Genomic DNA, 26,772 nt, shown 5'->3' on the forward strand with positions numbered 1-26,772 from the left:
AAGGCGGCCGGTGCCAGGGAGGGCTCCCCTGCCGGCTCCTTTTGGGCCACGAGCACATCCCCTTGCCCAGAGCTCGGGCTTATTGAAAGATAAAGATGTTACACTGCCAAACGCTCAAGATTTATTTATCTCAGGTTTTTTCAGAAGAGCTGTGGGTCAGACACGTGGTTGACGTTTCGTTCAGGACCCCCGCGTTTCTTTCCTGCAGCTGCACGAGTGCCTCTGCCCGAGGCCCGAAGCCACAGCCAGGGGACGCCTTCCCTTCCCTTCCCTTCCCTTCCCTTGCCCCCGGCCGCACGAGGGCATTAGGTTAACACATGCAGGGGGGATGCCCAGGGGACCATGGGGCCCGGGGGGGTGAGGGGATGCGGGCACAGGTGCCGAGCCCGGCCCGGCCCGAGGGCGAGGGGCGCAGCGCGGCCGCTCCGGGGTCGGGAGGATCCGCTCGGTGCCGCTCTTTCCCCCCGCCCCGCCATCGCCCGTGTGTCAAACCCACGTGTGCTCCGCCGGCCCTGCAGCCCCGCACGGCCCCGCACGGCCGCACCGAGGCCTGCGCCGGCCCCGCGGCGGCGGCGGGAGGAGGAGGAGGAGAGGAGGAGGAGGAGAAGGAGGGCGGCGTTTCCCTGCGCGGCGCAAGCCGTGGCTCCGCCGGCGGCGAGCGTCAGGCGGGGGGGCGCGGCCCTTCCCGGCCCCCGCGCCCCGAGGATGGCAGCGCTGCCCGCACCAGCGCCTGCCCGCCGCCTCCCTCCTCTTTTTTTTTCCGGCGGCGGCGGCGGCGGATCATTGTTGTGTAGGAGGAGGGCGGCGGGGATGGACTTGATCTCCCGGGTCTCCTGCTGAGGCGGCAGCACAGCGCGCCCCGCCAGCGCCGCGCCGGGCAGGGCAGGGAGGGACCGGCCCGGGCCCCCGCCCGCTCCCCGGCTCTTTATTTTTAGGGGGCTCCGCTGCTCCTCTCCCTCGCCCTTATCTACCCCCACCCCCTCCCCGCCCGCAGACACGCACGGGGACACGCGCACCCTCCTCCGGTGCCCTTTCATCCCTCCTGCCTTCCCCGCCGTCTCCTGCCGCGGCAGATGCGCCGCGGGGCACCGCGCAGCTGGGACTATGGTGAAATTTCCAGCGCTCACTAACTACTGGCCCCTGATCCGGTTCCTGGTCCCTCTCGGCATCACCAACATCGCCATCGACTTCGGGGAGCAGGTAGGGCAGCGCCTCTCGGGGAGAGACCCTCTCCCGCAGCGCCGGGCCGGCGCTCTCGGCGCCTCCGCCGGGAGGGGAAGGGAAGGGAAGGGACGGGGAGCCTGGCCGAGCCTGGCCGAGCCGTGCCGAGCCGACCCGAGCCTGGCCGAGCCTGGCCGAGCCTGGCCGAGCCGTGCCGAGCCGAGCCGAGCCTGGCCGAGCCGTGCCGAGCCGTGCAGAGCCGTGCCCCGCCGTCCTGCCCCGGACCATCGCTCTGGGCGAGGGCTGCGGCCCCTGTGCCCGTGGGGACAGCGGGCAGGCGGCGGCCCCCGAGAGCACGGGCTGCCCCAGGAGATGCCCGGGGGAGGACGGCAGCCTTTGGGTCATTTTGGAGAATTTTTCCCCCTCGCATTTGAGGCTTATATAATCTGAAATTACATAATGCACTGGCCGGGGGCTGGCGGTGGTCTATCCCCGCGCCGACACGGCCGCTCAGGTGCGGCAGCCCCAGCGCAGCAGCGCGGCCGGAGCGGGGCTCGGGATGGAGACCCGCCTGCTGCTGCTGCTGCTGCCGCTGCCCGAGGGGCTCCGCGGCCCCCCCGCCCCCGGCGCTGCCGCAGCCGCCCGGCCCCGCCGCCAGAGCCCCGGCGCGGCACCGCGGGAGGAGCGCGGCATCCCCATCCCGGGAGAGCCGCTCCGCACCCCCTCGGGAGGGGAGCGGGGCTCCGGGCAGGGGAGCCTCCGGCTGGCTGCCCCCTGCTCCTGTTCTGAGCCCCTCGGCGCCGCTGCGGTTCTGTAGCGGTGTCGGTGACCTAAGGCTGTCCCCTGGCACGGGCACCGGGAAGACAGCCCGCTGTATCCCAACCCGCCGTCAGCCTGTCTCCCTGACACGCAGCCATCCCATTTCGTCCTCCCAGTCCCCGCTTGCTGCGTTTGCACCGAGAGCATGTTCGGTGCTTGACGTGCACGCTCCCCTGCCCGAGCTGGTGCTTGTTTGCCTCTGCACTGGGGCGTGGGGGAGTCTCTGCTCTCACGTTTCGGTGTCTGTGACAGTCCAGAGCCCGGTCTTGTGTTGGGCTGCACTATATACGACCTGTCATTACATTTTTAGTGGGATGGTATACACCACGACTTACTCGCAAGTGTTAAGCTGGGCAGCCACTGTAGGCATTGCACCCCAAATAGCTTTATCCTTGTCCTAAGTCAGTTTGGCTGAGGAGAATAGATGCCCCTGTCCTTCTTGAGCAAAGATATCAGAAAACTAGTGGGTACTTTCAAGCATTTGTAAAGAAGAAAGTGAAAGGAAAAATACTACAGTGGGAAAAAATAGTTAACGTTAATCATATGTTTGTCATGGCTGTGTCAGTCGCATTTCATTCCCAGTCCTTTAAATAAACTGCGATACTAAAAAATACAATTCCATCCTTGTCTAACAGCTACGTGCTTTCCTACTAAGTCAGTCTTCTTTAAAACATACTGGAGGGGGGGGGAGAGGGAAGGGAAATCTAAATATAGAGATGACAAAGGAGGAGATTTAAATGCTAATAACTATGCCATGTTAATAACATACAGTAGAAGTTAAATTGAAAGCAGTGCACTCAGAAAACTGAGTATGACAGGTGCATTCATACAGTTTGCTTCATACAAGGTCAGCTCGATTCAAGGTAAATGTCAGCCTATAAAAAACATCCCATGGCTTCAGTGTGCTCTGAACCAGGATTTCAAAAATTTACAAGTAATTTCATAAGTGAGAGTCCTTCTGTCTGTCTGGGTACCAGTGACACAGGAGGGATGTTAATCTGTGAATGACACATATGATCACTTAAGCAATTTTGACAGTGTTAGGGACGAAAATATCTTAGAAAATGTGTTTTGTTTGATAGCCAGGTCATAGGATTGGCCTTTCAGGAGAGTTGGGGTTTTCCCTTGTCTCAAATGGCTGCCTGGGGAGATATTTAATTGAAAAGGGAGAAATCCAGCCTGCTAGAACTCTAGCTTCTTTCAGGAGCAGAAACTGGAAAGATAGTTTTTGTACCAGCCTTACCTACATGGAAATCAGGAAACTGAAGCAGTGACAAAGCCACTCCAGGTCTGAAGGGTTCCTCTTACAGACAAAAGGACAGTGATTTTATTTTTGTCTATGAAATACATGAAGTTACTTTTTGCACTTGTATGACATTACTGTTGGATTTGGGAGGCTGAAAGTATATTGACTTGTTGAGCCAGTCACCGTCCTGTTTTACATTTTCAAAAAATATAGTCATTTTAATGTGAGGGATGAATGGAAGTCACATAGAAGAATGGGTGTGCCAACAGATGGCTCTGCAAAGGCTGCAGTATCCTCTCCTGTGAATGTATCCTGCAGATAACACAGATTTCTAAGAATGATAAGGGAAGGAAAATTTGCACGAAGGAATATTACTTGCTCTGGACAATACGGTAAAAGAGTCAGGAGAACTGCAGGTCAGAAGTAAGAGGTGACTGTAAAAAATTAGGGAGAGAAGGGACCTTGCCTGACCAGGGAAGAAGAGATGTGTAAGAAATGCTGTAAGTCATAAACCCTTTTGATGTATGGTATTCATACATTGCTCCCTCAAGTGGGGAGGGTATCTGGAAGTAGAGTGTTCAAAGCAGAGCCTTCTTAGCAAAACCTTATAATATTAGATACCTCAGACTGAAAAGTGAGAAACAAAGAGAATCACATATTTATTTTTTTTCCTATTACCTTCAGAGGCTTTTCTGGGTGTTGAGTGGTTGTAGTCAATAACAAATATCACTAGAAATTAGCAGATCCTTGGTATGCAGCTGCCTGTAGGTTTCTTGCTTCTTTGAAGGAAATTTACAGTAAGGCTAAAGATTGTTTGCAGAACATAGGTTAAGGTTGTCACCATTGCCCCATATAAGATGCCTGGTATGGCAAGTCTCATTAGTTTACAGGAAGTAAAAAATGCTGGTGCAGTGCTTTAGAACTAATAAGCTCAGCTCCTGAGGTCACTTCCAGAACTGCTATCGCCAGTGAAGAGCCTCCTGTTGACCCTGGACTCTAATCCCACAGTGCCTTAGGACAAAGCTATATTACAGAGTTACTCCAATCTAGTGAGATGACCTCATTCCTTCACCTCATAAAGTCTCTCAGACAAATACCTGATTTTTTTTTCCCCTTTACTAAAAAAGGTAGTCCTGATGCATGACCAGGTAAATTACCAGAATATTAGAGAAATAAACAATTTCTAACTTACTTTCTTGATTTCCTTCTGCAACCCATTTTCAGTTTATTTACACAGCTACATGGCTTTTATGAAATTAAATATTCATACCTTTCTTCCTAAGAGTACGGCATTCAGGAAAATAGCCCCTAATATTTTGGCTGAATATTCCTTCTCCACTCAGGCCTGTGTCTCTGTGTGTCAGTAATGTGTACGTTCATGTGCACACATCCGTATATTTTTTTTCTCCAGGTATATGCGTGCACACACAAAAATACACAACAGAGCATCTTCATCCCAAAAGCTTCACACCACCAGAAGAGACATGGTCTCATTTGTTCTGTCATTGAGAGGAGCTTTCAACTCTCAACAGCTTACCCTGAGATTCACAATAATTGCTGTTGTATGTAGAGCTCACTTGTTGGAGAACAAAAATTCTGGCTCCCTTGAAAAATGCTGGATGTACTTGCTTAGAAATAAATAAATAAATGCCTCCCAATGTGATGGAGAGCAACACAACTTCAAACAACTCAACCAGCAAATAGCAGCATTGCTACGCTGTGGGCTCAAAAATCCATCACCACCCACATCAGTTTTCATTTCAACACAGCTCCAGAGCTGCTCACATATATTCTGGTGGCCTGACTTGTAACATTTGCATTTACATCAGCATTTTTACAAAGGGGGAAAGCTGAGGTGTACATGAATTCACTAACTTTGTCAGAAGCCTGGACTCGACCCTAGGCAGCGCCAAATACCATTTGCAGGCGTGGCTGGTCACTCTGTCTGATGCTCATGGGGTGGCAGAGGCTAGGCAGACAGCAAGCACTATTTGGATCTCAAGGCCTGTTTGCAGTAGTCCCTTAATTATCAATGGGAACACTAGGAGGGTTTTTTTGTTTGGGGTTTTTTGAACTTTGTAGCTATCATGTAGCCAGCCCCTGGGTCATTAGTTTGTGTCGCTGTCAGTAGCTGTTGGCCGGGCAGTTTAGCGTGCCAATGGAACTTGTGTATGCAGACACCGTGTTCAGTGGCTTGTGGAAACTAAAACCGAGCAAGCACAACCCTGCTGCTGCTTTCTCTGAAGGTCACTCAGGTGCTCTGGTCCCTGCAGAGAAATTGCCATACATTGCCCATGTTGTAATGTTTAAGATCCAACAGACAAGCCATAAAGGAAATGCTAAGTGTTTTGGATTTCAAATTATGTTGCAGTAATTGCAGTTTTTTTCTTGTATTTGATTTAGGTTTTTTGGGATTTTTTTTTTTTTTTTTTGGGGGGGGGGGGGGGTTGTGGTTTTGTGGTTTTTTTTTTTTGTTTGTTTTTTTTTGTTTGTTTTTTTTTTTTGTTTTTTTTTTTGTTTATTTTCTTTTTTTTTTTCCTGAAAAAAAGAAAGTTGCCAGAAAAGGAGAACAAGTCATGAATAATGTATCAAAAAGAATTAGTGAGCTTATTGTCTGTCCATGCCATTTGCAAACTTGGTAGGGGGTTAAACATTTTGATTAATGCCTTATGAAGCTTGGTTTTGGGGTAAGCATTATTGTCTGGACATTCAAAACAAGTAATGGGAGAGTTCACATTCCCAGCTGTTCACCAGGGATTTGGGCCAAGTTGTGTAACCTTTCAGTGGCACAGTTTCCCTGCCTTTGAAGTGTGCCCAGACACCTACCTGTATGTAGATATAATGAAAATTCATGTGTCAGAAGCACTCTGAGATGAAAGGTGCTGTATGAGTGCAAAGTACTACTGTTATTGATGTTGTAAGAGGTCAGAGACTCGTTTAAATTGTATAGGGCTTTAGTACCGTATAAACAAGAAAGCTAACAACTTCCTATAATTGGTCTACAACATGACTGTATGTTATTACCACAACCTCATTACTAATAGGGTAGGCTGGTGGAAATGTCCTATTTATTTTAAATGAATGTGAACTACACAGCATTTTAAATTAAATTTAGATTAAATTATGTTGAAGAAGGAAACATATACAGAGTATACTATCAACAGATTTTTTTTTGTTATTATTTCCCATGGCATTATTTTGAAGTCTTTCCTCTTGCAGAATTCACAAGAGAAATAGCTAGGAATGACCACTGAGATATATCTAAGCTTCCTGTTTAGGGTGAGCAAATACAAGTGAGACCCTTTATGAAGGACTAAAAGCCAAACCACACACACCTGAAGTAGTAACTTTCGGATATATACCTCAGTGCTGTCTCCAGAGACTTTTTTTTGTAAGCAGTGCAGCTTTACTTCCCTCTGGTGCCAGCCTGAGTCCTCCAGCCCTGGCTCCTAAATGATCATCTGCCAAGCACTGGGGGTTTTCACACCAGTGCTAGGTGGGCTCTAGAGCACGTGGACAGCTCTTGAGACTGCCCAAGAGATTAATTAGGCTTCTATGTCTGTGTTAGTGCAGCGGGCATTACACCCCAGGCTTTGCATTCACCACTCACGCAGAGCATTTGCTGGCATTTCACAGCAAGCAGTGCATGCTGAGATCTGGGAAGAAGTCAAAGAGCTCATAAAACAATTGCAGATGAAAGCCAAATCTCAACAAAGCACTAATGTTCTTAAAGGTGACAAAGACTTACTCCTGGCAGCTAAACCAATATCTATTTGCATTTTATAGCGTGCAAGGTACAAAATAAACAGGTTATGAAGAGCACTGGGGCTATCACCACTGGAGATTGCACATGGTACTAGAAATTATGAGAATGAACCTGCACTACTAATGAGGTGTCCATTCCCTGCAGTGCTCCATGTTGCCGTAGTGTAAAATACATAATCTTGAGCTAGGACCTGGTTTGGTTAATTTTTCAGTACTGTCCCTTTTTTTAATCCTTCACAAAACCATCCAGTTCCCTGCCTCCCACCTCCCATGGCCGTGTCAGCTTGGCTCTAAGGACTTCTCTGGACTTTCTTAGGCTTCACTGTTAAGAACAGGCCAGTATTGTACTTGATGATAACCATTAAGCGTGTCTGAAGGAGTTTGCTATCTATAGAGCTGTAAAGAGACCTTATTTCCAGGACAGGTTGGAAGGAGGGAGGAAAAAACAACTCCATGAAGCACCAACCAGCCACTTTTTAATGAAGTAATTTAATTAATCTCAAAACTGTAAGTTCAGGTGATATTTGCCCACCAGGTTGCTGGAAAATAAGGCTTTGAGGTCTGTGGGGTGGAAATGATTCTCCCTACCAGAAGACTAACTCATGCAGTGGGAGACAGGGAAGATTTTCAACTTTGGCAAGCACTTGCAGTTCCCAGTCTCTAGGCTGGAGGACCCTCACTGGAGATACTCCAGTCATAATATGATTGGCTATCCACTGAAAAAGGTGCATGGGGTAACCAAATACTTCTCATGCTTATTTCCGAGATAGGGAAATTGGCTTCTCCTCCCTATGCCAGTGAAAATCTAGAAGACTAAGACAGCATCAGGAATTGAAATAAGGAGTTGAAAATACCCAAAGCCTAATTGTAAAACATGATTCAAAACTGAAATTTTGAAAAGGGTTTGAACCACTGTATTCTGCATCATGTTGAGAAATCACTGAAGTAAAACTTTTGACTGTGAAGTGAACTGACCATTTGCTTTGTTTCGGAGCTTTTCTTGTTTATTTCTTTTTGCCGTCTTTTCCCAAAACCAAGAAGGCTGATTTCTCTTTATATTTGCTTTGGTCTGAACTGATTTCTTTTTAATCATTGCTCATTTTGCTGCTGCCTGAAGAACTTGGTTGTATACAAAGGCTTATATGACATGGCCAATCTTATGACTAAAGATAAAGTGTCTTTTTATATTCAAAGAACGCATACATTCAAGGCTCCAGCTCTGAAAGTGTGATTCTATGTTCCTATCTTGATCTTAGACAAGACATTTCTCTGTGTGAGTTTCGTCAGTTCTAAAATAGTGATATGTTTCACAAGGCAGTTACAAAGTATATTCCTTCATATTTGTAAAACATGGATGTAAGTTGCTGTATAAATAGAAAATTTAAATATATCTGCCAGCTCATGCAGAAAACTCTATGCATAAAACTGAGCAATTCCAAACAGATTTTGCTTTGCAGCTACTTTGATAAATCTGTGATGTTTTTAAATAACAGATATTACTGCTGAGCTCAATTCCAGTTCAAATGACATATCAGAACATGTGTTTCTTAAAAAAATATGGGTAATCTTATATTTTAACAACCTAATTTAATCAACTATTGCTACCTCATGCTTTTTGTACTTGGAAAGCCATGGATTTTGGGGTAAAGAAAGCAGGAATATTAATATGCAATTAGATCATCAGCTTGCACTTCTTTCTGCTTGCTTAATTTTCTACTGACATGATATTGCTGTAGCTATGGTTTTAGATACCATCACTGTTTTTTCAGACAACCATTAGATAGAGAATTAAAAAGAACCACCATAAGAGATGTAAATGACCTGTGCACTTCAGTGTCCGAAACAGCAAAGCTCTGCAGTTTTCCCATGTTCTGTCTCCTTTATGGTATCACCTCTCTTTCAATTTTTCCACAGGATGTCACTACCTTGCTATAGAGTTTTTCTACATGTGCACTTTTTCTTGATGAGTTCCCTCCCCATGTAATGCAGAATAAAATAGCCTGCATGAAACATTAACTAAGAATAATTCTAGGTGTAAATATTCATTTTGTTCCAAAGAGGGCTGAAGTAGAGCATTGTTACTTGCAATAGCACAGTTGATTTCCACAGCCTTTGCAAAAGCATTATAAAAAACAGGACAAAGGAAAAATACTGGAGAGTAGGGAACAGTTTGTTGAAAAATAAGTGCCACAAGGGCGTGAAATCTCAAGTGCCATTTTAATTATTTTCCCAAAGATGATGCAAAAAATTCACTGTTCCTGTTTTGGCTGGTTGGAGAAAGGGTTATTACTGTTGCCCAACAGGTCCAGTTTGCTTTACTGATGTAGTGGTTCAGCAAGAGTTCAGCTTTTAGTGTGGGAAGTGAATAAACTGCAAGACACTACTTATTTTCAAGTGTTTTGCCACATAGTATTTCTGCATTGTTAAGGCAGTTTTTTTAAATCCTTTTCAATTCTTACAGCCCAGAAAATTTTCAGTGGAATGCAGAGAAAATTCACATACATAGGCGCTGGAGAGCATACATGGTTTTATATTTCTTCATTACCTGTTTCCAAGTGCTTGCAAACATTCCCTCTGGTACAGGGCGCTGTGGGGCTGAAGGCTCACTGAACCAAGACATGCCAGTCTGTTTGCTGACAAATACATTTAAAAGGCTTTTGGCTGGGAGATGGTCTGTCTTCTGGCCTTCTTACCTGTGTTTTGCCCTTAAATGAAGGAAAGAAGTCAGATGCAGGCTTGCACCTGAGCTTTAATGTGCTGGCATGATTATTGCCTGCACTGGCTGAAGAATGCAGTGGTGCCTGTCAGCCAGGACTAATTTTTTTCCTTCATCAAGTCAGATGTGCAGCTTGTATAGGTATAAGGGGTGCAACGACATCACCCAATGTTCTTCCATTGTTTTTTTAAAGATGGTGCTTGACATCTACTTTCCTGAAAATGCAGGGTGTGTGTCTAGATTTTATTGGGCTCTTTGTCCTGTTCACTCCTTACTAACCCCTCCTTCTTTCTGCTGCATACCAGTGACTAATATCTTATTTTTGTAACCTCTGTGTTAGTATACAGTAGATGCTGTTCCTGTAGCTATGGGTAGTTAAGGTGAGGTAGCCTCTGATCCAGCCGTGGCATCTTCTCTCCTCAAGGCAAAGGCTTTCCTTGCATCAGCACACCAACGTGCTCCTAGAATTTGGCAGCCTTTGATCTCAAATCTGCTGTCCTGCAGATGGAAGACAGATACTTGAACAAGTCCATCATTGCCATTTCCTCTGTCAGCATCTTACCAATTAGAAAACCTTTAGGCCATTTGAAAAGAAAACTAATTGTTAGCAGCATCACGGGATGGGAAGACACTTCACATTTTTGGTTCTGTTGAGAGGGGGGAAAATGTCAGTTATGCAAGAAGAAAGATTATCGAAGTGAAGCATTTATAGCTTGGACAGAAAAGGGAGTTTGATAACCATCTGCAGTATGAACTGTGGTGTGGTCATGAAGGAGAGGAAAGGGGAAACGAGGTTAGCGAGGACACTGCTGTGGAGAAGAATGTGGGCCGGAGCAGTGAGAAAGATTGGGGTGGTAAACACAGTTGAAACTGAAAAGATTTCCAGATGATTTTCCAATTAAAAAGCAGAAGTTTCTCCCTCTCACACTTTACTTCCTTCTAAAATGTGGCACAAAGAGTGCTGACCTTTAGACAGCATGAGGTGGTGGTGGTGTTTTACATGGGCTCAAATTCAATGAGTTACTGAAAAAAGAGTGTTGTGATCACTGTAAAGTGCTATACATAGTGGGTCAAACCTGAAGACCACATTTTCTGTGCTTGAGAACCACATCCTCCTCAAAGGCATTCAGTGCACTTTAGAAACACACTGTAGTTATGGTCTCTTACTAAGGTAAAGTGTAAAAAACCTGCAGCTCAGAGGTGAGGAATTTCTTTTATTAAAGATCGGTGGTCACAATACAGTTTTCTCACAGGACCCTGTTTTTCACATGCTGCCTCCCAGATTCAGCATACAGAGAGCACTTGCTAGGGGGAGAAACCAGAGCTACCTAGCTAGTAGGAGTATTGACTGTGAATCCTCGTCTTGTTCCTTTTAGAAGCGTTCACTGGAGGCAGTGTGCCCTTTGCTACCCGGGTGAGCAATGCACTGTGTTAGGGTCTCCCTAGCAGAGCTGAGGGGAAAAAATCCAAACAAAATGAGCTTACCAAAATACAGGAACCTTTCCAGTATGAGAGGAGTGTTGAGATGTCCTCAGTGTGGAAGTAAGGGGGAATCTTAACTCTGCTTTTTAGCTGGAGGCTTGCTGAGTTTTTTAAAGGCATAAGGGTGTATGCCCACAGCCCTGGAGTCTTTCTTGACTTCTCTCACCCTTTCTTACTGCCTTTCCAGTTCAATTCTTCGAGTCCTTTGCTTGGTTGTCCCATGGGTGCTGGAGTGTATGAGTTACACAGATATCTTTGCCTTTGTTACCAGACTGGAGCTGTAGCTGCATCACCTCTTCCTGACTGCTGCCAGGGAGCCCATCCATTTTGCTCTCATCCTGCTACTGGCTTGGGTAATTCATTCCATCAGTCCATCCCCCTTCCTCCTCCACTGTGGCATTTTGGAGATGACTTTGAACACTAGGATTATTTGCAACCCACTCAGCCCTAGAGGGCAGCTAAGAAGATGAGTTCAAACCAGCCACCAACTCTGCCCAAAAGAAGTGAAAATGCCAGGTGATGTACTTGACATCTCTGGTGATTTTTCTCTGCATTTAGTAGTACATAACAACCAGTAATATGGGCCTCCAAATTCAGTGTGACAGTATTGTCAGCTTCCCCTGTAGTTATGTTGGGTAATAACAATTTTGCAGTCTTAAGCATTCACTTTAAAAGAGGAAGAAATCCAAACTGCACAACATTTTTCATCACGTTAAAACACCAAAGGCAGTCATCCACTGAAAGCTTTTATTTGACACAGGTAAACACATTTTTCACATGCTTCTTTAAGACACACATGCACATGGACATGATGTGTTGTGAGCAGGAGACTGCCTTTGTAGGAGAATTATTCTCCGAGTGGTGCTAAAGTACTGTCCTGATTACTACTGACTTATATGCAAGACTAAATAAATGGTCGAGGAAATAAGGAGATGAGCTGTAACTGCTCATGTACCTTACTTGTGGCTGATAGTTTGGGCCATCTCTGGTTACATGTTGCGTGTGCAAATGCTGTTTTGTTTTTGAATCCATGGTTTTGTATGTGGATTTTATCTTTTCAAAATGTGACCTTGAGAGCAGTCCTGATCACTGCACCACTGTTCTTTATATACTTGTGGGTAGTGATTTTGCTTCAGAGTGTTTTATTTCAAAGCATGAAAGCATGACGACCTTTCACCATTCATAGTCTTGTTCTTATATGAGCTTTCTGAGATTCAGTCAACGGTCTACTGGTTAGGACATGCTCCAGCATTGTAATGGTCTTGGGGAGAGCTTTCATCAGCAGTGCCTTCTGGATCTAATGTATAAGCAGTGTGGGTTTTTTCTGTTAATACTGTGCAGAGGGCAGTGTTTCTCTCTTTAAGTAAATTCATGATAAATCACAGCAGGTATCCTGCTTGACATTTTTTTATTCTAGGCTTGACCTGTTGGTGAGCTTTGAGTCGCTGTCCAGAACAGGCCAGTGTCGTTGTGGGCTGGCTTTTCCAAATCACAGCATGCCATTTTTGTCAGCTGCAAGCTCCTACCACTTTGTGGGTGGTTGCATCACTGAGGAGAAAATAGCTAACGAAGGCACAATCATTGCCTCGGGACTTTGCCAAGGAAACCTCATGTGAAGTTACATATTTGTGACTTTGAGCTCCAAGGGTTTGATCATGCTTGCAGTAATCTGCAGATGTGGGGTCTGTTGTATTCTGTGTGCATCCAGAGATTTGAAAGGGGAAATGAGTGGTAAGAAAGAGGGGTTTAGATCAGGCTGTCTGAAAAGGGAAGGCCTGACATGCTTGGCTTTAGAAATAGCACCACATCCAAGAAGTCCTAGGTCATGAAAGCTTTTCACTGCACTAGAAGGGCTGAAATGCTACAGTCAAAGCCACTGTGGGGCCATAATTTCATCACTAATATTTTGCTGAATAACAAACTAGAAACTTTTTCCTCTGTCATTCTGCTGGAAGTCTAAAGTAGACAAAGGAGGCATGCTAGTGCAAGTTTAGCTTAATGAGAAGCTGTCAGGTTCTGTATTGAGACCAGCATTGAGAAAAATATTAAATCAATACTTGTCCAGCTGGTGATAAAGGATAACCTGTGCTTAAGTGTAGAAATAAATACAGGAAAAAATATGACTCACTAATAGCCTTGACCTTTTTTCAAGAACAGAGAATAGTAGCAGCACACAAACCCATTAGATATGAATACAGTCTCTTGAGAACTCTGAGTATGGAGTGCTATGACAAGAAATAAGCAAATTGGCTGGAGAGGAAAGTCCAGCCAGAAGGATAGAGAATACTTGAGTTTGTTGTTTTGCTTTTTTTTCTCTTAACACACTTAACACACTTATAGTTTTAGGGAACCCTAGGCATGTTCTGCTTTGCTCTTGACACAGCATAGGGGTGAGGGATGCACAGAGAGGTTGGAACAATTACAAGAAAGGATTAGTGGCTGTTTTGCAAGAGGTTACTGTTGCAGCTTCTGGGAGTTGGTTTCAAAGGCAACTGCAAGCATGAGTGTCTCTCGTTTACTTTCTGCAGAGAATAGTGCCTCTATAGCCTCTTGACATTTAGAATCAAATACCTTTACACTTCCCTTCTTTCTGTTTCAGCCAGATAAGATCCTATAACCTCAAATCTTCTCTGTATATCCCTTTGTTTTGCAATTCCTTTGTGAAAGAAAGAAGACAACCATTGAGAAAGAAACAGGATATAAAAATAGGGAGCTGCCCTCAATTCAATCCTTTTTTTGTCTTCCCCTGAATCCCTGCGTGGCAGTGCAGTGATGCAGCACCATAACCAACAGTCTGGCATCTGCAGCCTGCCAGGCTGAACCCTGAAGGATCAAGCGTCATCAATCTCATCTTTTACTGTCTGTTTTGGGCTCTTTGTTTATACATATTTATTTAATGTGGGGGATTTTTTGGTTTCAGCCCTTGGCTGGGCCCTCCCATGCACTGGTTTAGTTGGTGGCCCTGGACAGCTCCTGTCCCTTCACCTTGTCATCCTGCCTCCTATTTCTTGCCCTTTTTTTAGTCCACAGTAGTCTGTAAGCTTCAAATTCCTGCTCCTCTTCTGTCTCATCTGCTTTTCCTTTTCTGTGCCTGTCCACAGGCTGCCTCCAAGGCACATCCCATTGCTGTTTGCAGAGCAGCAGCCCACAGTAAGTACGGCAGCAAGATGCCCACTGCCTGCCCCCAACAGATTCCTTCCTTGCAAACAAGAGGCCTGGTTCAGCAAGAGAAATGATTAATTAGGAATCTTCTTTGTGTTTGTGGGCTTTAAATGTAGGCCTCGCTTCAGCTGATGTGCAGCTATTTGTCTCACATGAGACAGCCAGACTTCAAATGAAGAATGTGAGCTTTGTAAAGCTGCAAGACTTTTATCTAGCAGCTGTGGTAGATGCAGCTTTTTTATGCAGCTGTGGTATCAGGCAGCATGCTACCCTGCTGTAGTGTCCTCCTTTCACATCCCACCATGTCAGAGCCAGCTCCAGGTCAGTCTAGTTCAGATACTTTTTTCTCTAGGACTGGCATGGCATGATGCTGGCAAGGCATGGATGTGACTACTTCACCACATAGCTGTGACTACTTCACTTGACCTGTGACTCCCTCATCCTCACCCAGGTGACCTGGTTTCAATTCCTGCTCAGCATGATGCCATCTAGGAGAAGCAGTGAAATTTTTGTCCCTGCATGCTGATGTGTGATGGCACATGATAAATGCCTGGTGTCCTCATTGGTGGCTTTTTTCAAAGAACCTACAAACCAAGGTCAGAGTGATTATTCTCACTAAGTCTTAAAGCCAATTTCTGGATCACAGACAAGAATAACATTGCCTGCATTCCCCACATGCCTGTTCATCTTGCTGTTAGGTCTCATTGCTGTGGCTGACTAGGAATGTTTTCTTACCTGCATGGCCAGAGATAAAGATGTTGGAGTGCTGAGAGAATCTAATCTTAACAAAGCCCCTTTTGGATCAGAGAATATTTCTGCTCTTTGGTGTATTCTTTCAAAGACAATCCTTTGAGGAAACCTGGGAGAAGCATGTCAAGATCAGTCAGTTTTACCTGGGCATGAATATAAGGCGCAGAGAGATCCAGGTTGTAAAGGTGCTTGCTGTAGGCTTCAGATAGAAATATCCCCATTATGAACCTGTGGATCCCTTGAGGGACTTTGATGTTCATGACCATTTTTAACATTATAAATATTTTTAAAATGCTATATATAATTTGTCTTCAGACATTTTCAGGTCATAACTAAACTACTAGGCTTATTCCAAGTTAGGGATAGATGGCATGAATAGCACAGTGTGAGTCAGATCCATCACATGTTCTAAATTAAACTTGTGCTGAGCCAACATTGATCTTAAGACTCTTTCTGAAAATCTCCCTACCTTCCTGATATTGTTGATAGTGTTTCTACAGAGGATAACAAAGAAAAATATAAGGTAGAAGCATGGAGGACAACTGTATGATGAGAATACTAAAAACATGCAACTAGGAGAAAGTATTCTGAATAAACAAGTTAGTGAAATAACAGCTTCGGTAGTATATAGGTTTTGGCTTACCTAGCACTCTTAAAAGTTCAAATTGCAAACTCTAATGTTGCTGAAGCAGAGTTGTCTCTTAATGAATACAGATGGATGTTTCCCTACCTAGGCATTGCAAGCTGCCTGAAGTATAACCACAAAGGGCTCCTGTTTTCTTGAAGGGCGGGGGGTGGAGGGGGAAGAGGAGTTATGAGGGTAACATAAAGATCAGAAGATTGAAGTTCTTGGAGGATTTATCTGATGACCTGTCCCCTAGTAGAGGTAATGCTCTAAGTGAGATTTCACCAGGGATACTTTGCACAGTTGTGGCCATACATACTTAAGGCAGGTCAGTTCAAACTTGTTCAAAAGATTAGGCAAAAGAAACCCCAGCTATTAATTTCTCCTTTTTTTTTTTTTTTTTTTTTTTTAATCATCTTATCTGAGGAGGTGAAACTGAAAGGTTTTGGTTTCTGTAGCCCAGCAAAGAGAGGTGGAGCACGATTAAGGTGTTTGTCTGTGAGGGAGGTGGGATCATGTTTTCTGATGGGAAGATGGTGGCCTACCTGCAAACAAGAGGAAATTGAGTAGCAACATATGACTGAACAGACAATGAGTGCTTTTAGGCTGGAAATGAGGAAGGCTCCCGGCTACCAGAAGAATGAGACTCTGGAAAGAGCAGGGTCAGAAAAGCTGAACAACTTGTTTTTAAGATTGCATTAATGAAAGTCGTGCTATTGCAGGTGTGCCTGGAGCACCACAAAGGACGGAAGCCTACACCCTTGCAAGTAGTTTCCATTCCCTTTGTGAAGGGAAGGTAGTAAAAATTTCTTAATCTGAATATGCTGTGATTCTAAAATACTTGTTTTTCAATATTTCTACCTTCTTTAAAACAGGTCATTGCTTACTTGAGACCTTCTTCTTACGTGAGAACCCTGTTCTTTCACAGGAATGATTCCCAAAAAGGCAAGATGTCCCCTCAGCCAGGGACAGAGGCAGGGGGCTGCTTCTGCAGGGCTGACATTGCTGCCTCTGCTGCTGCTGGCACTGGTGAACAACCAGAGCTCTGTTCATTTTCTGCTCCAGCAGAACGAGCAGGGGGCGGGGAATGGGACAGAAGAAGGATGAGCTTGGGGATGGAGGTTGCACAATAGAATGAGAAAAATGTCATGAGAGAAGACAATGTATATTTCTTTTCATAAAGAAATTCATTCAGTTATACCTGTTAAACAAAATTTGGAAGGGTTTGCTAATGCCCTTTTATTGTTATTCACAGGACAGCTGATCTGTTCATTTTTCTGTTTTGTGTACTAATGATAAATCAAAGCTGATCATCTTGCCATTGCCATCAACCCTGCTTCAGAAAAATTTAAAATCATAAAATACCTTCTTTTTTTTTTTCTATTTGCTTCTGTCTTCTCCCAACATTCCAAATAGCAAGCTGCTGTTGTGATATGAAAATCCTTTTAAAGACAGAAGCATCCAGACTGTATTGAGAGCACTGGAAGAGACATGCTTGCCTTCTGTTGGCCACTTTGAAAGTCTCAGTCCCTATAATTCCATCCATTTGAATTATGATGCTTTGTCCTTCTGAAAGCAAAGCAACCATTATTACAGTAATGAAAAACAATCTATTACAAGTTTTACAAGACACAATACTTTCAAAAATGTGGCATTTTAGAAGTGTGGGCATTAAACTTGTTGGCCTCTGCATTATTGGGCTACTAAGAAGCTGTATTGGTGTTGTTCTAGCAAGTTAAAAATGTGATTTTAAAATGTTTTTGTACTGTCACTAGAACAATGCATGATATAAGAAGAGCAAATGCTGAAACATGAGAGTCTTAATTCTATGTCTGAGAGATTCTGCATTTTCATTTGGGTGAGTTGAGGCTGAGGGAAGAGGGGCTTCCATTTCACTTGGGGGCTTTGGGGTTCTTTTAAGTTTCACCACATACATGCGAGTGTTTGAGCACTGGTGAAGCACAGGCCAGTTGCTCTGCTGACAGCAAAAGGCCAGACCATGAGGTGTGTCCTACTTGCTCTGATCCATGGCCATCATCTGGCCCTACTCCTTCAGCCTTCCTGAGGAGGGATAGCCAGGGAGAGGGGTAGGCAGAAGGTTTGTCTCACTCTGTCACTGCTGTATGTGCAAAGAGGTGGATCCTCTCGCCTTTATAAAGGCTGGTGTGGTTTGGGGTTTTTTTAATTTTTTTTTAATTTTTATTTTTGTTGCTGTTGTTGTTGTTGTTTTTTGTTTGGTTTTTTGGGTTTTTTTGTTTTGGTTTTGGTTTTTGTTTGTTTGTTTGTTTGTTTGTTTAATCAGGGCAATGTTCATTTTTCCACGAATAAAGTGGCAGATCTGTATACTTACATCCTAGACTCAGGAAGGTTGAAATCTCCCTGCAGCATAGCTGTTCCCTTTTCATCTCTATGATCACTCCTCATTGCTAGACTAATGCATGGGAAAATGGGTGCAGATTTCGTATTTCCCTAAATATCTTCACTCTTAGAATAGTCATGATGATCCCTGAAAACATAGAAGGTAACACTGGCCTTAGAAAGTAGAAAACTGATTTTCTTGCTTCCCCAGTCTTTTTAAAAGACTGGTCTTTTTCATTCACTCTTGATAGTGAATTAGGAATTTGCTGTATCATTGTTAACTAAGCAGAATAAAGACAGTCTGGAAATAGAAATGGCTGCAGCCTGTGCAGATGTCAGCTGTTGCTCTGTGTCATTATGAAACTGTGAAGTCATCAGAAATAGCCCCCAGAGGGAACGTGAACACTGGGCACAGTGCTGGGTTTCCAAACTGAAAATAGAGACAGAAGCCTGGGCAAAAGGAAGGAGTATCACATGACGTAAAAGCGGCTCCAGTTCTTTTTGGCTCACTGGAAGTTTTTGGCTGGCTGTAATATCTGATACCCACAGAAAAGATACATGAAGGAAGATCCATGACCAGTAAGTGCACTCTTAATCCAAGATGGCCTGTAGAGTTTCCTTATGCTTAGTGGGAACTTTCTCCACATTAACATTGAAGCCATGCAAAAACATGACGGTTGAAAGTGAACAGGAGGAGGAGATTTAGGAAAGGATAACTTATCTTGTTAATGACACCAAGTAATAAGACACTCAAGAGAAATCCAATAGCTTCAGCACTGTCAAGGATGAAAAGGAAAGCCTTTAAGAAAAGGAGGCAATAAATTTGCTTTCCAACTCCTTTATCACCCATTACTTAAAAAAACCTGAGGGAACAAGATCTTACAATTGGAAAGAGTCTTAATGGCCCAAAACTCAGCCCAGACATTGGAACAAAAGCTATAGTCATCACATTTCTTCGCTTTCTGGACAAAGAACTTATTATGTAAAAAGCAGAATAAAAGTCAAGAGCCTGAGATATGCCAATAAGCAAACCGCCCTTTACTCGGACAATAAAAAAACAGGTCAGGAGAGAGGACTAAATGGAAGACTTCAAACAGCAACCTGTTAACCCATCAGGCCGATGTGGGTTTGAGATAAAGATCCATCAGTTTTTCACCTACAGGAATTGACACCATCTGTGCCCTTTGGAGTTTGTCTTGTGACATCAAAGATTCCACAATTTCCACAGTCAGAAGTTAGTGCTGTAGTAACAGTGAGGGTTATCTGCTTATTCCTGTAACATGATTCAGCTTTTTTTGCTTCAAGTTATGTTGAAATCATTGGTGACTGCTTGTTCCATGGTAGTAGTAATGTTTCAGAAGAGAAAGAAAAGAATAGAGAGGTTAGTAGTTGAAATACTTGTTATTGTATTACTGCCTGAACGATATTTCTGCATCACTTGTTTGTCATAGACAGAGAAGTCAGCAATGAAGGAGAAGGTAGCTGGCACTCATCATTGACAGGAGACAGTGTGTGAGAAAAAGTATTTTTACTTGTGAACTAATAGCAGATAATCCTAATGAAGCTGCAGGATGCCAACTGTAGAAAGCAGCAGCTAAATCTCACGGATTTTCATGACATTTAGCAAAACAAGGCAAGGAATGGTCTATTATTTTAATGATGCAATAGCCTGGTCTTTATTTGTAACTGAAGGGTACTTCTCTGAACAAATCATTGGTATTGTTATAGTAAGATGCAGAGCTCCCAGGAGAGATAAGGAAACCACTGCATTTGCCTTCACTGGATACCCAAGCAGTGCTGTCTTTGAAGCCTCCATTGGACACAATTTTTGCCCACTGACAGAAGGCTACTGCTGGGAAGAACAAGCTCAGACCTGAACAAAAAGACAATTTTCACTATATGGAAGTGTGAGATGTTTTCTGGGAATAAAGCTCAGATCAAGGTGATCCCTCATAACATTAATCCCATGAAAATTAAGTTTAAGGCAGTAATTCAGGCAAGCTTCTGTTTGAAACTAAGTTGAGAACTACTGCCTGTGAATAGTTCTATTTTCCACAAATTTCTCAGGTGGAATTTTTTTCCATAAACAAATTTTTATGTTACCTGCAGAAGAATAATAATGATACATAAAATTGACTATACCCATTCTTAACACAGTTAAAGGAGGAGGGCTAGTTAAGGCCATGAAACAGGCTGCTCTGAAGCTACAGCTACATTTTATCTTCCTATTTTCAAAATACATGAAGAACCAATGTTTCAATATTGTGTTTTCTCAGTTGTATTTATTAAACTAATAGCAGCAGGAATAGAAAAAAAAATTAGTCTAGCCAAATCCACTAACACGTAGTGAACAAGCCTCAGACAGCTCAAAATTGTGGAGGCTATACAAGAGCTGTAGACAGCAGGCAGCATCATTTGTAGTATTATGTTTTGGAAAAAAATATTAGAGAAAAAAAGTTATAGATTATAAGATAATATAACCCTGCACAAATGTTACACTAAAAAAACCCCAACAACTCCCCAAATAGTTTATTTGATTTATCTACATTTCAGTAGGTTTTTATGTCAGCCGTTTACTATAGAATTTCAGTATCTGATAGGTAGCATACATGCAGACTTAGGGATACCAGAGCAAAGCTTAAGATAAAAATTCAGTGCACTTATACAGTGAAAGGGAAATTTTCATTATAATATCTTGGCTGTCTTACTGTGTCTGTGAACAGAGAATTTAGACTTTAAGAAAGGACAGTTTCTGTGTTTCAAACAAGGAAATAGCAAAGTTCAGTTACAGCATTCTGTGTTTTAACACCATGTTTCATTCTACATCACCTGCACTGTAGTAACTTAGTAGTCTAAACACCCAGCATATTCTGTTTAAAAAGAACCACAGAAAATACTAATTGTTTTCTTCTAATGCTCTTCCTACAGTTTGCATGACATTGCAACTGTAATTCTGTATTTGCAGTTACAGCAGTAACTCAGCAGTAGTCAAAAAAGATTGTTTCCTCCAGAAACCCAAAGACCCACCTTTTCAATGGAGCTCGTTGCTTCTAAAGTGTGTGCTTTCCCTGCTAGCAAACATCTGCCTCTGATTTCTATGCAAATGTTCTTGGTCTCATGTATGAGTCTTGTTTCTTCTGAAAACATAGGCCATGAATTCTCCAAACATCGAGTCGACCTGATGTACTGAATGGCCACTTATTTGCTGCTTCCTGTGCTGGAGTACAGTTGATGGTAGCAATGCTGCTGTGTTCTCATCTTGAATGTTAGCAATGGGATTGTTCATAGCCCAGTGAGTAACAGAATTTAGGATAAAAAGTGATAAAAATACCTTCTTCAGAGAGCCTCGCAATCTTAAAGAAATTCTCTTTCTTCCACCAAAAACACCTCTGCATCCCCGTTCCAGATCTCAGCCTTTCTTACTCAATCAGCACTTAGTTTCTTCCCTTCCACGGCCAGGATCCACTGGGGATTACTTATACTGCTGACACTCTTGTTCCCATGTGGGTCCCGAAGCTATCTCTGGCAATTTCAGCATAAGAGTGCAGCTAAGCTTGGCAGAACAGTAGTGGTGAACTGGGGAGCAGTGACAAACAAGAGGACTTAGTGACACCTCAGTCCCCTGCAGATACTTCCTGTTAGAAAAAGCCTCATTAGTGTTAAAGCTAAGCTTTGCTTAAGTAATTGATTTACTTTTGAAGTCATCAGCTGAAGAAGCAAAAGTGAGGGACAGAAGTGCTGTAAACAAATAATATAATAACTATAATTCACTGCTGAATGTTTGTCCCAGTTAAGGACTCCGTGTTCAGATTTTTCTTCATTGTTAGTGACTGTCAACATTTCACCTGCCCTATCTAATAGGTGCAGTCCAGTGATGCAAGTCACTTGCTCCTTTGCTCAGGTATTTCCTCCCTGTTCAATGAATAGTTAGCCAATCTAAAAATAAATGTGAATTAGTCTATAAATACTATGTTTGGGCTTCAGGCTGTTAGGTGGAAGCAAATTCAGCCAACCATTGTTTATGTGTGATAAAATGAAATCTGTGCATCGATTTTTCCCCTGCTTTGAACTCTAGGCCATCTTGTACTTCTGGCTGCTGCTAGAACAATGAAGCTGTATCTGACAACAGAAGTGGGCTTTATAAGGCAAAATATAAATATTTGGAATGTGCCCAGGGAGACGAGTCTCGCATATTCCTTTTTGCAACAACAGTCAATCCTGTTCCTCACTGAAAATTTGCCAAAATTCAAGTTTGTGTTTTTGAGCTGAAGAAATAAAGCAAATGAGAAAATATGCCACCTTGAAAACACAATTCCTGCTGTGAATGCAGCAGTTCAGTAGCAGGGACTTGATCCTGAATGTTCTGTGGTGTCAGGGGTAGTGGAGGCTCCTGCAGAGCCTGGGAGCTACAGGACTGAGCTCTGGAGATCCCTGCAGATGTGTTACACCAGAGCTGGTACAGTGAGGTAGCTCATTCTGAAGCTGTCATCCTGCACCTGCTCATACTGTTGAGGGGCTCATTCAGATTAAAAAGAAAAACTCAGAGTAATACATGATGTTGAAATACCTCCTTTCCCCACCACACCAAAAGGAAAGCAGGGTTTGCCTGGCCTGAGGCCAACTGTGCTGGTATTGCACCATTGCTGTTCCTGTGTGTTCCTCACAGTGAGGGTGAGTGCCGCCTGCTGCGGGCTGCAGAAGTGTGTCTCACCTGCTGCTGGCTGGGGACAGCGCAACTTGTGAGCTGCATTGAGATTATGACCTCTGTGTAAGCACCTCTAATGTCCACCAGTCTCCCATTTTGTTTGTAAGCCCAGTCACTCCTTTTGCTATCTTAATTGCCTCCACATTCCACACTCAGCTGCAGCTGCAAGCAGTGATGTTGCAAGGGTTTCTATAGAAGGTTACTAAACCTTGATGACCCTTGGTTATCAGGGAGAACTTATCTTGCCAGCTGTTTTCAAGAGAAAAAGAGATGCAAAAGCAAAGCTGTGTCATGAAGGTCCCTGAATAGTTTAAAGGCCCCCAAATTCCCTGGCAAACAGTGATCAAAAGGAAAAATTTCCAAAGCTGAGAAAGGCAAACAGCATTTTTCGGTTTGTCTAATTCTATTCATTCCTTGTGCAACTCTAAAAGAAACTTCTGCAAAATCTCTGCACTGTATCTCAGTCATATCTGCTCCTGCATTTACATACCACCAAATGCATACAAAATTGAAAGTATAGTGCTCAAACAAATGAGGTTGGTTGTGTATGTGTGTGTAGGTAAAGGCAAGCATGTACAATTGGACAGGGATAGGAATTGCTCTTAGACCACAAGGTTGTACTTTCTTACATATTAACAGACTGAATTTCTGTGTGAAAGAAATAAATCTTGGGGTTTCTGGAAGGAGGGAAAAAGGTTCTTCTCTAAACCTACCTCAGGCCAAGGGAAAATAAAGAACTACAGGTCCATGTACAAACTCAGCTTTCTGGCAGGCATAAAACTCTGGAAACTTTATAAGACTGTATCATCATCTAATAAAAAAATGATACACAAAAGTTGACTGGACACGCAGGAACTCTGGGGTAACAGCAAGCAGATCCAAATTTGAAAGCCTGTTTATTTTTTTCTCTCACACATGTTGATGTTATCAGCGATGACTTCAGAGTCAGATTTTAGGTTAGTATTTATTAATATGTAAACCTGCATGTTCAAATAAGTCATTCTCAACAGTTAACAAATTACTAGGATGGCGTGATCTGTGCAATGTTTACACCACTTAAGGATGATGTGCTCTACTCCCTCTTGTGAAGCTTTTTTTTCAGGAGGTAGAAACATTGTCTTAGTATTTCTTTCATTTTACCTAAATTCTTATTCCACCTTGGCTTAACCTGATTTTCATAAGACCCTGGTTTCTATTTGTCTCTTTGGACAACCTACAGCTAAATTAGTGTCTGTCAGGCAAGATTATGTGATGTTTCATATTGCTTTAGGACTCTGAAAACTCTGTCACTCAGCATAAACTGAAAAAGTTCAGCTCCAAGGATCTGGAAGCTTTCTCACTTGGCGAAGTGTTTTGATTCCTGCCTCACTGCCACCAGCATGTTTGATACCATTGGGCATCTCCATTCAAGTGAAGAAAAACACTTGAAATCATATATAACAATACATAGAAATACAACAATATTGAGCTACTACCTTTGCCAATGAAGTCTAATCCAGTAAATTATGTGAAATTTCTACCTTTAACTCCCAATTATCATAAATACTTCTAACAGGATAACTAAAGGCCATCAAATCCATGACTTTTTCCCTACCATGCAAGAACCATAAACTTCAGAAATAGTTTAGATTTTTACTAATTTAAAAATAGAAAGCAAAAAGGCTTTCTATGTGCTTGAGCAGTATCTTATAAGTAGTCTGCAAAGTAATCATGGTCAGTGTCAGTGTGGTCCTGGTACGATGCATATGAGCAGATGCTTGTAGTGCTCTACTGACTTCAAAGCAGCTTTGTGCATACCTCAAGAAATTATTTCATGATCAGGCTTGAAAAAACTTGGTAACAATCAAGTGTTGAATGTGGCTCAGAGTTAAATAGCAAAAAGTATTGCACGTGGTTTAGGGATCCAGTCCCAGGTGAGCACTTTCTTGTGTCACAGCCTGGGAAGCCAAAATGCATATTTTTTCCGATATGATCTGGCATGAGTTTTACTGAAATCATCTTCCTTGTTTTTCTGTGAAGCCCTTTTCACAGTACTTCCAACTCATCTGTGCTTCTCTGCTCTTTCTTTCAGCACCTTCACCTGACTCTCCCATTTTCCTGATGACCACTGTATAGCAACTATTTAACAAGCTGCTGGCCTGACAGTGCTCTGAACTGCTCATTTGCAAGAGCTGATTTGTCTAATGTCTTCAATTAATGAATAATCTCTTGAATTCTCTGCTGACATCAGTTTGCTTTCAGTGCAATTAATTTCATCTACAGTGAATACTGCCTGGCAGAGCTTAAAGTCTTGGCATTCCTCTTGCCTTCTTTTTTCCTTGAGTCTGTATTGCACTTCACTGCTCTTCACTGCATACCCTGTCCCTTGAGAAGTCTCCTTCACAACTTTTGTTTATTCATTTTCTGCTTTATCATAACCATCTGTTATCTTGGACTCCTCTTTTAACATTTTCCTTTGTAATCTTACCTGTTTCACAGACTTTCTTATTCATACTGCCTGATGACTGTGCTTCTGATCCCTCAGCCTACTACAGAAGAAAGCCAGCATCTGCACATGCAAATCTGTGCCAGTGCTGTGTTTATTACTTCCTCCAAACCACAGAATTTTTCCTCGATACAAATACTGTCAAAAGAGAAATGAGAACGAGTGGGATAGCTGGTAGAAACAACACATTCAAATGAACATACGTTATTTTCCAGTGTATTTCAAAATCTCATCCAAATACCTCTTGGCATATGCAAAAACTGCCCAGGACAGGCGGCTCTGCTGCCTTGCCTTCTGCCCAGCTGCCTGGCTCTGAAGCCTGCTGGCTGCTCTCCTTGCCCTAGCGACGGTGTTTGTGTTGACATTGCAGTGGCAGTGCCTGGTAAGAAGATCTGCTATTTACATGAGCTGCAGGACATGACTCCTGCCCTGGCCCTGCTCTTGCAGTAGGGTCTCTTGCTCCATACGCTGAACCTCTGCAATTATTTAGATGAAAGATACAAACAGTTGAAATCTTGTTGAAAACAGAGTAAGCCACTGTTGATTTGAAATTTTTCAAGTTAATACTATTCCCAAGTTTCTTTTTGTCAGTAAAAAAAACATTCACTCTACTGGATCTGGGTAGAATTCATGGAGATAATCAGCAATTACAAGCAGATCACAATTACTAATTCACTGCAGCATTCCTGGAACATACTGTTTCCATTCCTGGATTGTTACATTGGCATTTAAATTATTAAAGCTGCATAATAACAAGTCATACGTTCTCCCTGGAGGACCTGAAGCATTCTGACATTTCTATTAATGAAAATGCTTCAAAAAGATTTTTTTTTTAAGTTTTCATGAAGTGCCATAGGAACATTCAACCGTGTTAATAGGCAGCTACATGTCCACTCAATTTAGAAAAAGATTATCAACTTTAAATAAAGAAAGTTTTTTGAGATGTCTCTGAGAGCATTTTTCATTTCTTCGTTCAGAGATATATGTGTTTGTGCAGGCTTCTCAGGTCAAAATAAGTTCTCTTCAGTTACTATTTTTAAGAAGTGCTTAGGATTAGTGCTTGATTTAGTACAAATTCTTTACAGCATTGCGCTGCAATGTGTTTTTCCAGTCTTGCTCTTTAACCCTCATACAAGTGACTTGGTTTGGATGAAAGCTGATTACAATGTCCAATTTCTGATGCTCTGTCCCAGCCTGCTTCCTTCCCTCCTCCGCACAGGCGGGGCTGTTGTGCTTGGCTGCCTCTTGCAGGGGCTAGAGAGGCACAGAAGGCCAGCATCTCCCCCCAGTTCCATGCTGTGGTGCTGGGGAAGGCAGCTCCCTGTAGCCACAACATCATGGGGGCATGAGTGCCATGCATGCTGCTTCTTACTTTTTCCACCTGAATTTTGGTTTATCGCCATTACTTCTTCTGCAAATGTTGAACCCACTCCAGAAGAAACTAAACAAGTTCACTCAGTGATAGAGGACCTGGTGCAGTGTCAATGGAAGCCAAAAA

The 26,772-nt window shown here is 43.1% G+C and overlaps 1 protein-coding gene across 2 annotated transcripts in view; it reads left to right on the top strand.

Moving 5' to 3' along the window:
- The first annotated feature begins 950 nt into the window (after nucleotides 1-950).
- The window catches only part of ANKH (ANKH inorganic pyrophosphate transport regulator), a 105,828-nt gene continuing 80,006 nt past the window's right edge, over nucleotides 951-26,772 (top strand). The window contains exon 1 of one of the 2 annotated variants that reach the window (XM_083880934.1): nucleotides 951-1,200. In XM_083880934.1, the coding sequence (XP_083737060.1) occupies nucleotides 1,105-1,200 (96 nt within the window). In that variant the 5' untranslated portion in view covers nucleotides 951-1,104. The remainder of the gene's footprint in view (nucleotides 1,201-26,772) is intronic. The other variant, XR_014592051.1, reaches the window with a different exon arrangement.

This window comes from Zosterops lateralis (assembly GCF_965231275.1).
Source record: "Zosterops lateralis genome assembly, chromosome: 1".
Classification (NCBI taxonomy): domain Eukaryota; kingdom Metazoa; phylum Chordata; class Aves; order Passeriformes; family Zosteropidae; genus Zosterops; species Zosterops lateralis.